Source organism: Agelaius tricolor, unplaced genomic scaffold (assembly GCF_023055355.1).
Source record: "Agelaius tricolor isolate 1412-34295 unplaced genomic scaffold, bAgeTri1.0.p SCAF_40, whole genome shotgun sequence".
NCBI lineage: Eukaryota > Metazoa > Chordata > Aves > Passeriformes > Icteridae > Agelaius > Agelaius tricolor.
The window spans coordinates 24401-42069 of record NW_027269300.1 but is presented as its reverse complement, the minus strand read 5'-3'; the positions used below and the strand labels follow the sequence as shown (position 1 = coordinate 42069).

The 17669-nt window shown below is 50.8% G+C and overlaps 1 protein-coding gene across 1 annotated transcript in view; it reads right to left on the bottom strand.

Annotated features, from left to right (window-relative positions):
• Positions 1-423: 423 nt before the first annotated feature.
• Positions 424-17669, bottom strand: part of LOC139603662 (uncharacterized) — an 18174-nt gene continuing 928 nt past the window's right edge. Inside the window, exons 2-4 of the mRNA XM_071454553.1 lie at positions 2416-2494; positions 894-1011; positions 424-439 (exon numbers count right to left, since the gene is read on the bottom strand). Coding sequence (XP_071310654.1) covers positions 424-439; positions 894-1011; positions 2416-2494 — 213 coding nt within the window. The remainder of the gene's footprint in view (positions 440-893; positions 1012-2415; positions 2495-17669) is intronic.

The following is a 17669-nucleotide window of genomic DNA, read 5'->3' as shown; positions in this document are numbered from 1 at the left end:
GCTTTGTACTGGGATATACTGGGAGGGACTGGGATGGACTGGGATGGACTGGGAGGGACTGGGAGGGACTGGGATATACTGGGAGGGAACTGGGAGGGAGCGGGGGGGGGAACTGGGAGGGACTGGGATAGACTGGGAGGGACTGGGATGGAACTGGGAGGGGGGAATTGGGAGGAACTGGGAGGGACTGGGAGGGACTGGAGAGGTTATTGGGAGTTACTGGGAGGGAACTGGGAGGGACTGGGATATACTGGGAGGGACTGGGAGCACTGGGAGGGACTGGGACAGAGCGGCTTTGTTACTGGGAGGGACTGGGACAGAATGGGAGGGAACTGGGAGGAACTGGAAAGGACCAGGAGTGACTGGGAGGGACTGGGAGAGGTTATTGGGAGTTACTGGGAGGGAACTGGGACGGACTGGGAGTTACTGGGAGCTGTAACTGGGAGGGAGTGGGGGGCACTGGGACAGAGGGGGCTTTGTTACTGGGAGGGACTGGGAGGGGACTGGGATGGAACTGGGGGGCACTGGGAGGTCACTGGGACAGAGGGGCTTTGTACTGGGATGGACTGAGAGGGACTGGGACAGAATGGGAGGGGACTGGGAGGGACTGGGACAGACTGGGAGGGACTGGGAGAGGTTATTGGGAGTTACTGGGAGGGACTGGGAGCTGTAACTGGGAGGGAGTGGGGGGCACTGGGACAGAGGGGCTCTGTTACTGGGAGGGACTGGGACAGAGGGGCTGTGTACTGGGATGGACTGGGAGGGACTGGGAGGGACTGGGATAGACTGGGACAGAGCGGCTTTGTACTGGGATATACTGGGATATACTGGGAGGGACTGGGATATACTGAGAGGGACTGGAAGGGACTGGGACAGGGCAGCTTTGAACTGGGATAGACTGGGATATACTGGGATATACTGGAAGGGACTGGGAAGGAACTGGGAGGGACTGGGATGGAACTGGGGGGGACTGGGATGGACTGGGAGGGAACTGGGAAGGACTGGGAGCAACTGGGAGAGACTGGGAGCTGTTACTGGGAGGTACTGGCAGGCACTGGGACAGAGTGGCTTTGTTACTGGGAGCACTGGGAGATGGAACTGGGAGGGACTGGGAGCACTGGGAGGGACTGGGACAGAATGGGAGGGAACTGGGAGGGAACGTGGGGGGGAACTGGGAGGGACTGGGAGCTGTAACTGGGAGGGACTGGGACAAAGGGGCTTTGTTACTGGGATACTGGGAGGGACTGGGAGGGACTGGGAGGGGGGAATTGGGAGGAACTGGGAGGGACTGGGAGGGACTGGAGAGGTTATTGGGAGTTACTGGGAGGGAACTGGGAGGGACTGGGATATACTGGGAGGGACTGGGATATACTGGGATGGACTGGGAGCACTGGGAGGGACTGGGACAGAGCGGCGTTGTTACTGGGAGGGACTGGGACAGAATGGGAGGGAACTGGGAGGAACTGGAAAGGACCAGGAGTGACTGGGAGGGACTGGGAGAGGTTATTGGGAGTTACTGGGAGGGAACTGGGACGGACTGGGAGTTACTGGGAGCTGTAACTGGGAGGGAGTGGGGGGCACTGGGACAGAGGGGGCTTTGTTACTGGGAGGGACTGGGAGGGACTGGGCGAGGTTACTGGGGGGGACTGGGACAAAAGGGGCTTTGTTACTGGGATGGACTGGGAGGGACTGGGAGGGACTGGGAGGGACTGGGACAGACTGGGAGGGACTGGGATGGAACTGGGGGGTACTGGGGGGAACTGGTACAGAGCGGCTTTGTTACTGGGAGCACTGGGACAAAGGGGCCCTGTACTGGGAGCACTGGGAGATGGAACTGGGAGGGACTGGGAGCACTGGGAGGGACTGGGACAGAATGGGAGGGAACTGGAAAGGACTGGAAGGGACTGGGAGGGACTGGGAGGGACTGGGAGATGGAACTGGGAGGGACTGGGATAAACTGGGAGGGACTGGGAGGGACTGGGATGGACTGGGACAGAGGGGTCTTTGTTACTGGGAATAGTGGGAGGGACTGGGACAAAAGGGCTCTGTACTGGGATAGACTGGGAGGGACTGGGAGGGACTGGGATAGACTGGGAGGGACTGGGACAGAGGGGCTTTGTACTGGGATGGACTGGGAGGGACTGGGAGAGAGGAGCGTTGTACTGGGATATACTGGGAGGGACTGGGATAGAGCAGCTTTGTTACTGGGAGGGACTGGGATATACTGGGAGGGAACTGGGAGCTGTAACTGGGAGGGACTGGGAGGGACTGGGTCAAAGGGGCTCTGTTACTGGGAGGGACTGGGAGGGACTGGGAGGGACTGGGGGTCACTGGGACAGAGGGGCTCTGTTACTGGGAGGGACTGGGACAGAGCGGCTTTGTACTGGGATGGACTGGGACAAAGGGACTCTGTACTGGGACGGACTGGGGGGCACTGGGAGGGACTGGGACAGACTGGGAGGGACTGGGAGTTACTGGGAGGGACTGGGATGGACTGGGACAAAGGGGCTCTGTTACTGGGATGGACTGGGGGGCACTGGGAGGGACTGGGACAGAGCGGCTTTGTACTGGGATGGACTGGGACAAAGGGACTCTGTACTGGGACGGACTGGTGGGCACTGGGAGGGACTGGGACAGACTGGGGAGGGGCTGGGGGGCACTGGGACAAAGGGGATTTGTTACTGGGAGGGACTGGGATATACTGGGAGTTACTGGGAGCTGTAACTGGGAGGGACTGGGAGGGACTGGGACAGACTGGGAGGGAACAGGGGGAGGACTGGGATATACTGGGAGGGAACTGGGAGGGACTGGGACAGAGCGGCGTTGTACTGGGATAGACTGGGATATACTGGGCTATACTGGGAGGTCCCTGGGGGTCACTGGGACTGAGGGCCCTTTGATACTGGGAGCACTGGGAGGAACTGGGAGGGGTTCCCAGTCTGATACTGGGAGGGGGCGGAGCCGAGGGCAGCTCCCAGTCCCTTACTGGTGTAACTGGTCTGTAACTGGTGTAACTGGTCTGGTACTGGTGTAACTGGTCCGGTACTGGTGTAACTGGTCTGATACCGGTGTAACTGGTCTGGTACTGGTGTAACTGGTCTGTAACTGGTGTAACTGGTCTGTAACTGGTGTAACTGGTCTGTAACTGGTGTAACTGGTCTGGTACTGGTGTAACTGGTCTGGAACTGGTGTAACTGGTCTGGTACTGGTGTAACTGGTCTGTAACTGGTGTAACTGGTCTGTAACTGGTGTAACTGGTCTGTAACTGGTGTAACTGGTCTGTAACTGGTGTAACTGGTCCGGTACTGGTGTAACTGGTCCGGTACTGGTGTAACTGGTCTGTAACTGGTGTAACTGGTCTGGTACTGGTGTAACTGGTCTGGTACTGGTGTAACTGGTCTGGTACTGGTGTAACTGGTCTGTAACTGGTGTAACTGGTCTGGTACTGGTGTAACTGGTCTGTAACTGGTGTAACTGGTCTGGTACTGGTGTAACTGGTCCGGTACTGGTGTAACTGGTCCGGTACTGGTGTAACTGGTCTGTAACTGGTGTAACTGGTCTGGTACTGGTGTAACTGGTCTGGTACTGGTGTAACTGGTCTGTAACTGGTGTAACTGGTCTGTAACTGGTGTAACTGGTCTGGTACTGGTGTAACTGGTCTGGAACTGGTGTAACTGGTCTGTAACTGGTGTAACTGGTCTGGTACTGGTGTAACTGGTCTGGTACTGGTGTAACTGGTCTGGTACTGGTGTAACTGGTCTGTAACTGGTGTAACTGGTCTGGTACTGGTGTAACTGGTCTGGTACTGGTGTAACTGGTCTGTAACTGGTGTAACTGGTCTGTAACTGGTGTAACTGGTCTGGTACTGGTGTAACTGGTCTGGTACTGGTGTAACTGGTCTGTAACTGGTGTAACTGGTCTGGTACTGGTGTAACTGGTCTGTAACTGGTGTAACTGGTGTGTAACTGGTGTAACTGGTCTGGTACTGGTGTAACTGGTCTGTAACTGGTGTAACTGGTCTGTAACTGGTGTAACTGGTCTGGTACTGGTGTAACTGGTCTGGTACTGGTGTAACTGGTCTGGTACTGGTGTAACTGGTCCGGTACTGGTGTAACTGGTCCGGTACTGGTGTAACTGGTCTGGAACTGGTGTAACTGGTCTGTAACTGGTGTAACTGGTCTGGTACTGGTGTAACTGGTCTGGTACTGGTGTAACTGGTCTGGTACTGGTGTAACTGGTCTGGTACTGGTGTAACTGGTCTGGAACTGGTGTAACTGGTCTGTAACTGGTGTAACTGGTCTGGTACTGGTGTAACTGGTCTGGTACTGGTGTAACTGGTCTGGTACTGGTGTAACTGGTCTGGCACTGGTGTAACTGGTCTGGAACTGGTGTAACTGGTCTGGAACTGGTGTAACTGGTCCGGTACTGGTGTAACTGGTCTGGTACTGGTGTAACTGGTCTGGTACTGGTGTAACTGGTCTGTAACTGGTGTAACTGGTCTGGCACTGGTGTAACTGGTCTGGTACTGGTGTAACTGGTCTGGTACTGGTGTAACTGGTCCGGTACTGGTGTAACTGGTCTGGTACTGGTGTAACTGGTCCGGTACTGGTGTAACTGGTCTGTAACTGGTGTAACTGGTCTGTAACTGGTGTAACTGGTCTGGAACTGGTGTAACTGGTCTGTAACTGGTGTAACTGGTCCGGTACTGGTGTAACTGGTCTGTAACTGGTGTAACTGGTCTGTAACTGGTGTAACTGGTCTGGTACTGGTGTAACTGGTCTGTAACTGGTGTAACTGGTCTGTAACTGGTGTAACTGGTCTGTAACTGGTGTAACTGGTCTGGTACTGGTGTAACTGGTCCGGTACTGGTGTAACTGGTCTGTAACTGGTGTAACTGGTCTGTAACTGGTGTAACTGGTCTGTAACTGGTGTAACTGGTCTGTAACTGGTGTAACTGGTCCGGTACTGGTGTAACTGGTCTGGTACTGGTGTAACTGGTCTGGTACTGGTGTAACTGGTCTGTAACTGGTGTAACTGGTCTGTAACTGGTGTAACTGGTCCGGTACTGGTGTAACTGGTCCGGTACTGGTGTAACTGGTCTGGTACTGGTGTAACTGGTCTGTAACTGGTGTAACTGGTCTGTAACTGGTGTAACTGGTCTGGTACTGGTGTAACTGGTCTGTAACTGGTGTAACTGGTCCGGTACTGGTGTAACTGGTCCGGTACTGGTGTAACTGGTCTGGTACTGGTGTAACTGGTCTGTAACTGGTGTAACTGGTCTGGTACTGGTGTAACTGGTCTGGTACTGGTGTAACTGGTCTGTAACTGGTGTAACTGGTGTGGTACTGGTGTAACTGGTCTGGTACTGGTGTAACTGGTCCGGTACTGGTGTAACTGGTCTGTAACTGGTGTAACTGGTCTGGTACTGGTGTAACTGGTCTGTAACTGGTGTAACTGGTCCGGTACTGGTGTAACTGGTCTGTAACTGGTGTAACTGGTCTGTAACTGGTGTAACTGGTCTGTAACTGGTGTAACTGGTCTGGTACTGGTGTAACTGGTCCGGTACTGGTGTAACTGGTCTGTAACTGGTGTAACTGGTCTGTAACTGGTGTAACTGGTCTGTAACTGGTGTAACTGGTCTGGTACTGGTGTAACTGGTCTGTAACTGGTGTAACTGGTCTGGAACTGGTGTAATTGGTCTGTAACTGGTGTAACTGGTCTGTAACTGGTGTAACTGGTCTGGTACTGGTGTAACTGGTCTGGTACTGGTGTAACTGGTCTGTAACTGGTGTAACTGGTCCGGTACTGGTGTAACTGGTCCGGTACTGGTGTAACTGGTCTGGTACTGGTGTAACTGGTCTGGTACTGGTGTAACTGGTCCGGTACTGGTGTAACTGGTCTGGTACTGGTGTAACTGGTCTGTAACTGGTGTAACTGGTCTGGTACTGGTGTAACTGGTCTGGTACTGGTGTAACTGGTCTGTAACTGGTGTAACTGGTCTGGTACTGGTGTAACTGGTCCGGTACTGGTGTAACTGGTCTGTAACTGGTGTAACTGGTCTGTAACTGGTGTAACTGGTCTGGTACTGGTGTAACTGGTCTGTAACTGGTGTAACTGGTCTGTAACTGGTGTAACTGGTCTGGTACTGGTGTAACTGGTCTGGTACTGGTGTAACTGGTCTGTAACTGGTGTAACTGGTCTGTAACTGGTGTAACTGGTCTGGTACTGGTGTAACTGGTCCGGTACTGGTGTAACTGGTCTGTAACTGGTGTAACTGGTCTGTAACTGGTGTAACTGGTCTGGTACTGGTGTAACTGGTCTGGTACTGGTGTAACTGGTCTGTAACTGGTGTAACTGGTCTGTAACTGGTGTAACTGGTCTGTAACTGGTGTAACTGGTCTGGTACTGGTGTAACTGGTCTGGTACTGGTGTAACTGGTCTGTAACTGGTGTAACTGGTCTGGTACTGGTGTAACTGGTCTGTAACTGGTGTAACTGGTCTGTAACTGGTGTAACTGGTCCGGTACTGGTGTAACTGGTCTGTAACTGGTGTAACTGGTCTGTAACTGGTGTAACTGGTCTGGTACTGGTGTAACTGGTCTGTAACTGGTGTAACTGGTCTGGTACTGGTGTAACTGGTCCGGTACTGGTGTAACTGGTCTGGTACTGGTGTAACTGGTCTGTAACTGGTGTAACTGGTCTGTAACTGGTGTAACTGGTCCGGTACTGGTGTAACTGGTCCGGTACTGGTGTAACTGGTCTGGTACTGGTGTAACTGGTCTGTAACTGGTGTAACTGGTCCGGTACTGGTGTAACTGGTCTGGTACTGGTGTAACTGGTCTGAAACTGGTGTAACTGGTCTGGTACTGGTGTAACTGGTCTGGAACTGGTGTAACTGGTCTGTAACTGGTGTAACTGGTCTGGAACTGGTGTAACTGGTGTGTAACTGGTGTAACTGGTCTGTAACTGGTGTAACTGGTCTGTAACTGGTGTAACTGGTCTGGTACTGGTGTAACTGGTCTGTAACTGGTGTAACTGGTCTGTAACTGGTGTAACTGGTCTGTAACTGGTGTAACTGGTCTGGTACTGGTGTAACTGGTCTGTAACTGGTGTAACTGGTCTGGTACTGGTGTAACTGGTCTGTAACTGGTGTAACTGGTCTGTAACTGGTGTAACTGGTCTGGTACTGGTGTAACTGGTCTGTAACTGGTGTAACTGGTCTGGTACTGGTGTAACTGGTCTGGTACTGGTGTAACTGGTCCGGTACTGGTGTAACTGGTCTGGTACTGGTGTAACTGGTCTGTAACTGGTGTAACTGGTCTGGTACTGGTGTAACTGGTCTGTAACTGGTGTAACTGGTCTGTAACTGGTGTAACTGGTCTGGTACTGGTGTAACTGGTCTGGTACTGGTGTAACTGGTCTGTAACTGGTGTAACTGGTCTGGAACTGGTGTAACTGGTCTGGTACTGGTGTAACTGGTCTGGTACTGGTGTAACTGGTCTGGTACTGGTGTAACTGGTCTGGTACTGGTGTAACTGGTCTGTAACTGGTGTAACTGGTCTGGTACTGGTGTAACTGGTCTGGTACTGGTGTAACTGGTCTGGTACTGGAGTAACTGGTCTGGTACTGGTGTAACTGGTCTGGTACTGGTGTAACTGGTCTGGTACTGGTGTAACTGGTCTGTAACTGGTGTAACTGGTCCGGTACTGGTGTAACTGGTCCGGTACTGGTGTAACTGGTCTGTAACTGGTGTAACTGGTCTGTAACTGGTGTAACTGGTCTGGTACTGGTGTAACTGGTCTGGTACTGGTCTGTAACTGGTGTGTAACTGGTGTAACTGGTCTGTAACTGGTGTAACTGGTCTGTAACTGGTGTAACTGGTCCGGTACTGGTGTAACTGGTCCGGTACTGGTGTAACTGGTCTGGTACTGGTGTAACTGGTCTGTAACTGGTGTAACTGGTCTGGTACTGGTGTAACTGGTCTGTGACTGGTGTAACTGGTCTGGTACTGGTGTAACTGGTCTGGTACTGGTGTAACTGGTCTGTAACTGGTGTAACTGGTCCGGTACTGGTGTAACTGGTCTGTGACTGGTGTAACTGGTCTGGTACTGGTGTAACTGGTCTGGTACTGGTCTGTAACTGGTGTGTAACTGGTGTAACTGGTGTGTAACTGGTGTAACTGGTGTGTAACTGGTGTAACTGGTCTGTAACTGGTGTAACTGGTCTGTAACTGGTGTAACTGGTCCGGTACTGGTGTAACTGGTCTGTAACTGGTGTAACTGGTCTGTAACTGGTGTAACTGGTCTGTGACTGGTGTAACTGGTCTGGTACTGGTGTAACTGGTCTGGTACTGGTGTAACTGGTCTGTAACTGGTGTAACTGGTCTGGTACTGGTGTAACTGGTCTGGTACTGGTGTAACTGGTCTGGTACTGGTGTAACTGGTCCGGTACTGGTGTAACTGGTCTGGTACTGGTGTAACTGGTCTGTAACTGGTGTAACTGGTCTGTAACTGGTGTAACTGGTCTGTAACTGGTGTAACTGGTCTGGTACTGGTGTAACTGGTCCGGTACTGGTGTAACTGGTCTGGTACTGGTGTAACTGGTCTGGTACTGGTGTAACTGGTCTGTAACTGGTGTAACTGGTCTGTAACTGGTGTAACTGGTCCGGTACTGGTGTAACTGGTCCGGTACTGGTGTAACTGGTCTGTGACTGGTGTAACTGGTCTGGTACTGGTGTAACTGGTCTGTAACTGGTGTAACTGGTCCGGTACTGGTGTAACTGGTCTGTGACTGGTGTAACTGGTCTGGTACTGGTGTAACTGGTCTGGTACTGGTCTGTAACTGGTCTGTAACTGGTGTAACTGGTCTGGTACTGGTGTAACTGGTCTGTGACTGGTGTAACTGGTCTGGTACTGGTGTAACTGGTCTGTAACTGGTGTAACTGGTCTGTAACTGGTGTAACTGGTCTGTAACGGGTGTAACTGGTCTGGTACTGGTGTAACTGGTCTGTAACTGGTGTAACTGGTCTGGTACTGGTGTAACTGGTCTGGTACTGGTGTAACTGGTCTGTAACTGGTGTAACTGGTCTGTAACTGGTGTAACTGGTCTGGTACTGGTGTAACTGGTCTGTAACTGGTGTAACTGGTCTGGTACTGGTGTAACTGGTCTGTAACTGGTGTAACTGGTCTGTAACTGGTGTAACTGGTCTGGTACTGGTGTAACTGGTGTGTAACTGGTGTAACTGGTCTGTAACTGGTGTAACTGGTCTGGTACTGGTGTAACTGGTCTGGTACTGGTGTAACTGGTCTGGAACTGGTGTAACTGGTCTGGTACTGGTGTAACTGGTCCGGTACTGGTGTAACTGGTCTGGAACTGGTGTAACTGGTCTGTAACTGGTGTAACTGGTCTGTAACTGGTCTGTAACTGGTCTGTAACTGGTGTAACTGGTCCGGTACTGGTGTAACTGGTCTGTAACTGGTGTAACTGGTCTGGTACTGGTGTAACTGGTCTGGTACTGGTGTAACTGGTCCGGTACTGGTGTAACTGGTCTGGAACTGGTGTAACTGGTCTGTAACTGGTGTAACTGGTCTGTAACTGGTCTGTAACTGGTCTGTAACTGGTGTAACTGGTCTGGTACTGGTGTAACTGGTCTGTAACTGGTGTAACTGGTCTGGTACTGGTGTAACTGGTCTGTAACTGGTGTAACTGGTCCGGTACTGGTGTAACTGGTCCGGTACTGGTGTAACTGGTCCGGTACTGGTGTAACTGGTCTGGTACTGGTGTAACTGGTCTGTAACTGGTGTAACTGGTCTGTAACTGGTGTAACTGGTCCGGTACTGGTGTAACTGGTCTGGTACTGGTGTAACTGGTCTGTAACTGGTGTAACTGGTCTGTAACTGGTGTAACTGGTCTGGTACTGGTGTAACTGGTCTGTAACTGGTGTAACTGGTCTGGTACTGGTGTAACTGGTCCGGTACTGGTGTAACTGGTCTGGAACTGGTGTAACTGGTCTGTAACTGGTGTAACTGGTCCGGTACTGGTGTAACTGGTCCGGTACTGGTGTAACTGGTCCGGTACTGGTGTAACTGGTCTGTAACTGGTGTAACTGGTCTGGTACTGGTGTAACTGGTCTGTAACTGGTGTAACTGGTCTGTAACTGGTGTAACTGGTCCGGTACTGGTGTAACTGGTCTGTGACTGGTGTAACTGGTCTGGTACTGGTGTAACTGGTCTGTAACTGGTGTAACTGGTCTGTAACTGGTGTAACTGGTCTGGTACTGGTGTAACTGGTCTGGTACTGGTGTAACTGGTCTGTAACTGGTGTAACTGGTCTGGTACTGGTGTAACTGGTCTGTAACTGGTGTAACTGGTCTGGTACTGGTGTAACTGGTCTGTAACTGGTGTAACTGGTCTGTAACTGGTGTAACTGGTCTGGTACTGGTGTAACTGGTCTGGTACTGGTGTAACTGGTCCGGTACTGGTGTAACTGGTCTGTAACTGGTGTAACTGGTCTGGTACTGGTGTAACTGGTCTGGTACTGGTGTAACTGGTCTGTAACTGGTGTAACTGGTCTGTAACTGGTGTAACTGGTCCGGTACTGGTGTAACTGGTCCGGTACTGGTGTAACTGGTCTGTAACTGGTGTAACTGGTCCGGTACTGGTGTAACTGGTCTGTAACTGGTGTAACTGGTCTGGTACTGGTGTAACTGGTCCGGTACTGGTGTAACTGGTCTGGTACTGGTGTAACTGGTCCGGTACTGGTGTAACTGGTCTGTAACTGGTGTAACTGGTCTGTAACTGGTGTAACTGGTCTGGTACTGGTGTAACTGGTCCGGTACTGGTGTAACTGGTCTGGTACTGGTGTAACTGGTCTGGTACTGGTGTAACTGGTCTGTAACTGGTGTAACTGGTCTGTAACTGGTGTAACTGGTCCGGTACTGGTGTAACTGGTCCGGTACTGGTGTAACTGGTCTGGTACTGGTGTAACTGGTCTGTAACTGGTGTAACTGGTCCGGTACTGGTGTAACTGGTCTGGTACTGGTGTAACTGGTCTGTAACTGGTGTAACTGGTCTGGTACTGGTGTAACTGGTCTGGAACTGGTGTAACTGGTCTGTAACTGGTGTAACTGGTCTGGTACTGGTGTAACTGGTGTGTAACTGGTGTAACTGGTCTGTAACTGGTGTAACTGGTCTGTAACTGGTGTAACTGGTCTGGTACTGGTGTAACTGGTCTGTAACTGGTGTAACTGGTCTGGTACTGGTGTAACTGGTCTGGTACTGGTGTAACTGGTCTGTAACTGGTGTAACTGGTCCGGTACTGGTGTAACTGGTCCGGTACTGGTGTAACTGGTCTGTAACTGGTGTAACTGGTCTGGTACTGGTGTAACTGGTCTGTAACTGGTGTAACTGGTCTGTAACTGGTGTAACTGGTCTGGTACTGGAGTAACTGGTCTGGTACTGGTGTAACTGGTCTGTAACTGGTGTAACTGGTCTGGTACTGGTGTAACTGGTCTGTAACTGGTGTAACTGGTCTGGTACTGGTGTAACTGGTCCGGTACTGGTGTAACTGGTCCGGTACTGGTGTAACTGGTCTGGTACTGGTCTGTAACTGGTGTGTAACTGGTGTAACTGGTCTGTAACTGGTGTAACTGGTCTGTAACTGGTGTAACTGGTCCGGTACTGGTGTAACTGGTCCGGTACTGGTGTAACTGGTCTGTGACTGGTGTAACTGGTCTGGTATTGGTGTAACTGGTCTGGTACTGGTGTAACTGGTCTGTAACTGGTGTAACTGGTCCGGTACTGGTGTAACTGGTCCGGTACTGGTGTAACTGGTCCGGTACTGGTGTAACTGGTCTGGTACTGGTGCAACTGGTCTGGTACTGGTGTAACTGGTCTGTAACTGGTGTAACTGGTCTGTAACTGGTGTAACTGGTCTGTAACTGGTGTAACTGGTCTGTAACTGGTGTAACTGGTCTGGTACTGGTGTAACTGGTCTGTAACTGGTCTGTAACTGGTGTAACTGGTCTGTAACTGGTGTAACTGGTCTGTAACTGGTGTAACTGGTCTGTAACTGGTGTAACTGGTCTGTAACTGGTGTAACTGGTCTGGTACTGGTGTAACTGGTCTGTAACTGGTCTGTAACTGGTGTAACTGGTCTGTAACTGGTGTAACTGGTCTGGTACTGGTGTAACTGGTCCGGTACTGGTGTAACTGGTCCGGTACTGGTGTAACTGGTCCGGTACTGGTGTAACTGGTCTGGTACTGGTGTAACTGGTCTGGTACTGGTGTAACTGGTCCGGTACTGGTGTAACTGGTCTGTAACTGGTGTAACTGGTCTGTAACTGGTGTAACTGGTCCGGTACTGGTGTAACTGGTCTGGTACTGGTGTAACTGGTCTGTAACTGGTGTAACTGGTCTGTAACTGGTGTAACTGGTCTGTAACTGGTGTAACTGGTCCGGTACTGGTGTAACTGGTCTGTAACTGGTGTAACTGGTCTGTAACTGGTGTAACTGGTCTGGTACTGGTGTAACTGGTCTGTAACTGGTGTAACTGGTCTGTAACTGGTGTAACTGGTCTGGTACTGGTGTAACTGGTCTGTAACTGGTGTAACTGGTCTGGTACTGGTGTAACTGGTCTGGTACTGGTGTAACTGGTCTGGTACTGGTGTAACTGGTCCGGTACTGGTGTAACTGGTCTGGTACTGGTGTAACTGGTCTGGTACTGGTGTAACTGGTCTGGTACTGGTGTAACTGGTGTAACTGGTCTGTAACTGGTGTAACTGGTCTGGTACTGGTGTAACTGGTCTGGAACTGGTGTAACTGGTCTGGTACTGGTGTAACTGGTCTGGTACTGGTGTAACTGGTCTGTAACTGGTGTAACTGGTCTGTAACTGGTGTAACTGGTCTGTAACTGGTGTAACTGGTCTGGTACTGGTGTAACTGGTCTGTAACTGGTGTAACTGGTCTGTAACTGGTGTAACTGGTCTGGTACTGGTGTAACTGGTCTGTAACTGGTGTAACTGGTCTGTAACTGGTGTAACTGGTCTGGTACTGGTGTAACTGGTCTGGTACTGGTGTAACTGGTCCGGTACTGGTGTAACTGGTCTGGTACTGGTGTAACTGGTCTGTAACTGGTGTAACTGGTCCGGTACTGGTGTAACTGGTCTGGTACTGGTGTAACTGGTCTGTAACTGGTGTAACTGGTCCGGTACTGGTGTAACTGGTCCGGTACTGGTGTAACTGGTCTGTAACTGGTGTAACTGGTCTGTAACTGGTGTAACTGGTCCGGTACTGGTGTAACTGGTCTGTAACTGGTGTAACTGGTCTGGTACTGGTGTAACTGGTCTGGTACTGGTGTAACTGGTCTGGTACTGGTGTAACTGGTCTGTAACTGGTGTAACTGGTCTGGTACTGGTGTAACTGGTCCGGTACTGGTGTAACTGGTCTGGTACTGGTGTAACTGGTCTGTAACTGGTGTAACTGGTCCGGTACTGGTGTAACTGGTCCGGTACTGGTGTAACTGGTCCGGTACTGGTGTAACTGGTCTGTAACTGGTGTAACTGGTCTGTAACTGGTGTAACTGGTCTGGTACTGGTGTAACTGGTCTGGTACTGGTGTAACTGGTCTGGTACTGGTGTAACTGGTCCGGTACTGGTGTAACTGGTCCGGTACTGGTGTAACTGGTCTGTAACTGGTGTAACTGGTCTGGTACTGGTGTAACTGGTCTGGTACTGGTGTAACTGGTCTGGTACTGGTGTAACTGGTCTGTAACTGGTGTAACTGGTCTGTAACTGGTGTAACTGGTCTGGTACTGGTGTAACTGGTCTGTAACTGGTGTAACTGGTCTGTAACTGGTGTAACTGGTCTGGTACTGGTGTAACTGGTCCGGTACTGGTGTAACTGGTCTGGAACTGGTGTAACTGGTCTGGAACTGGTGTAACTGGTCTGTAACTGGTGTAACTGGTGTGTAACTGGTGTAACTGGTGTGTAACTGGTGTAACTGGTCCGGTACTGGTGTAACTGGTCTGTAACTGGTGTAACTGGTCTGTAACTGGTGTAACTGGTCTGGTACTGGTGTAACTGGTCTGTAACTGGTGTAACTGGTCTGTAACTGGTGTAACTGGTCTGTAACTGGTGTAACTGGTCTGGTACTGGTGTAACTGGTCTGGTACTGGTGTAACTGGTCCGGTACTGGTGTAACTGGTCCGGTACTGGTGTAACTGGTCTGTAACTGGTGTAACTGGTCTGTAACTGGTGTAACTGGTCTGGTACTGGTGTAACTGGTCTGTAACTGGTGTAACTGGTCTGTAACTGGTGTAACTGGTCTGGTACTGGTGTAACTGGTCTGGTACTGGTGTAACTGGTCCGGTACTGGTGTAACTGGTCTGGAACTGGTGTAACTGGTCCGGTACTGGTGTAACTGGTCCGGTACTGGTGTAACTGGTCTGTAACTGGTGTAACTGGTCTGTAACTGGTGTAACTGGTCCGGTACTGGTGTAACTGGTCTGTAACTGGTGTAACTGGTCTGGAACTGGTGTAACTGGTCTGTGACTGGTGTAACTGGTCTGGTACTGGTGTAACTGGTCTGTAACTGGTGTAACTGGTCTGGTACTGGTGTAACTGGTCTGGAACTGGTGTAACTGGTCTGTAACTGGTGTAACTGGTCCGGTACTGGTGTAACTGGTCTGGAACTGGTGTAACTGGTCTGGTACTGGTGTAACTGGTCTGGTACTGGTGTAACTGGTCTGTAACTGGTGTAACTGGTCTGTAACTGGTGTAACTGGTCTGGTACTGGTGTAACTGGTCCGGTACTGGTGTAACTGGTCTGTAACTGGTGTAACTGGTCTGTAACTGGTGTAACTGGTCTGGTACTGGTGTAACTGGTCTGTAACTGGTGTAACTGGTCTGTAACTGGTGTAACTGGTCTGTAACTGGTGTAACTGGTCTGGTACTGGTGTAACTGGTCTGGTACTGGTGTAACTGGTCCGGTACTGGTGTAACTGGTCCGGTACTGGTGTAACTGGTCTGTAACTGGTGTAACTGGTCTGTAACTGGTGTAACTGGTCTGGTACTGGTGTAACTGGTCTGTAACTGGTGTAACTGGTCTGTAACTGGTGTAACTGGTCTGGTACTGGTGTAACTGGTCTGGTACTGGTGTAACTGGTCCGGTACTGGTGTAACTGGTCTGGTACTGGTGTAACTGGTCTGTAACTGGTGTAACTGGTCCGGTACTGGTGTAACTGGTCCGGTACTGGTGTAACTGGTCTGTAACTGGTGTAACTGGTCTGTAACTGGTGTAACTGGTCTGGTACTGGTGTAACTGGTCTGTAACTGGTGTAACTGGTCTGTAACTGGTGTAACTGGTCTGGTACTGGTGTAACTGGTCTGGTACTGGTGTAACTGGTCCGGTACTGGTGTAACTGGTCTGGAACTGGTGTAACTGGTCCGGTACTGGTGTAACTGGTCCGGTACTGGTGTAACTGGTCTGTAACTGGTGTAACTGGTCTGTAACTGGTGTAACTGGTCCGGTACTGGTGTAACTGGTCTGTAACTGGTGTAACTGGTCTGGAACTGGTGTAACTGGTCTGTGACTGGTGTAACTGGTCTGGTACTGGTGTAACTGGTCTGTAACTGGTGTAACTGGTCTGGTACTGGTGTAACTGGTCTGGAACTGGTGTAACTGGTCTGTAACTGGTGTAACTGGTCCGGTACTGGTGTAACTGGTCTGGAACTGGTGTAACTGGTCTGTAACTGGTGTAACTGGTCTGGTACTGGTGTAACTGGTCTGTAACTGGTGTAACTGGTCTGTAACTGGTGTAACTGGTCTGGTACTGGTGTAACTGGTCCGGTACTGGTGTAACTGGTCTGGAACTGGTGTAACTGGTCTGTAACTGGTGTAACTGGTCTGGAACTGGTGTAACTGGTCTGGAACTGGTGTAACTGGTGTAACTGGTCTGTAACTGGTGTAACTGGTCTGTAACTGGTGTAACTGGTCTGTAACTGGTGTAACTGGTCTGGTACTGGTGTAACTGGTCTGGTACTGGTGTAACTGGTCTGGTACTGGTGTAACTGGTCCCGTACTGGTGTAACTGGTCTGGTACTGGTGTAACTGGTCTGTAACTGGTGTAACTGGTCTGGTACTGGTGTAACTGGTCCGGTACTGGTGTAACTGGTCTGTAACTGGTGTAACTGGTCTGGTACTGGTGTAACTGGTCTGTAACTGGTGTAACTGGTCCGGTACTGGTGTAACTGGTCCGGTACTGGTGTAACTGGTCTGTAACTGGTGTAACTGGTCTGTAACTGGTGTAACTGGTCTGGTACTGGTGTAACTGGTCTGTAACTGGTGTAACTGGTCCGGTACTGGTGTAACTGGTCCGGTACTGGTGTAACTGGTCTGTAACTGGTGTAACTGGTCTGGAACTGGTGTAACTGGTCTGGTACTGGTGTAACTGGTCTGGTACTGGTGTAACTGGTCCGGTACTGGTGTAACTGGTCCGGTACTGGTGTAACTGGTCCGGTACTGGTGTAACTGGTCTGGTACTGGTGTAACTGGTCTGGTACTGGTGTAACTGGTCCGGTACTGGTGTAACTGGTCTGGTACTGGTGTAACTGGTCTGGTACTGGTGTAACTGGTCTGTAACTGGTGTAACTGGTCTGGTACTGGTGTAACTGGTCTGGTACTGGTGTAACTGGTCTGGTACTGGTGTAACTGGTCTGGTACTAGTGTAACTGGTCTGTAACTGGTGTAACTGGTCTGTAACTGGTGTAACTGGTCCGGTACTGGTGTAACTGGTCTGTAACTGGTGTAACTGGTCTGTAACTGGTGTAACTGGTCTGTAACTGGTGTAACTGGTCCGGTACTGGTGTAACTGGTCCGGTACTGGTGTAACTGGTCTGTAACTGGTGTAACTGGTCTGTAACTGGTGTAACTGGTCTGGTACTGGTGTAACTGGTCTGGTACTGGTGTAACTGGTCTGGTACTGGTGTAACTGGTCTGGTACTGGTGTAACTGGTCTGTAACTGGTGTAACTGGTCTGTAACTGGTGTAACTGGTCTGGTACTGGTGTAACTGGTCTGGTACTGGTGTAACTGGTCTGTAACTGGTGTAACTGGTCTGGTACTGGTGTAACTGGTCTGGTACTGGTGTAACTGGTCTGGTACTGGTGTAACTGGTCCGGTACTGGTGTAACTGGTCTGGTACTGGTGTAACTGGTCTGGTACTGGTGTAACTGGTCTGTAACTGGTGTAACTGGTCTGTAACTGGTGTAACTGGTCTGGTACTGGTGTAACTGGTCTGTAACTGGTGTAACTGGTCTGTAACTGGTGTAACTGGTCCGGTACTGGTGTAACTGGTCTGTAACTGGTGTAACTGGTCTGTAACTGGTGTAACTGGTCCGGTACTGGTGTAACTGGTCCGGTACTGGTGTAACTGGTCTGGTACTGGTGTAACTGGTCTGGTACTGGTGTAACTGGTCTGGTACTGGTGTAACTGGTCTGGTACTGGTGTAACTGGTCCGGTACTGGTGTAACTGGTCTGGTACTGGTGTAACTGGTCTGTAACTGGTGTAACTGGTCTGTAACTGGTGTAACTGGTCTGGAACTGGTGTAACTGGTCTGTAACTGGTGTAACTGGTCTGGTACTGGTGTAACTGGTCTGTAACTGGTGTAACTG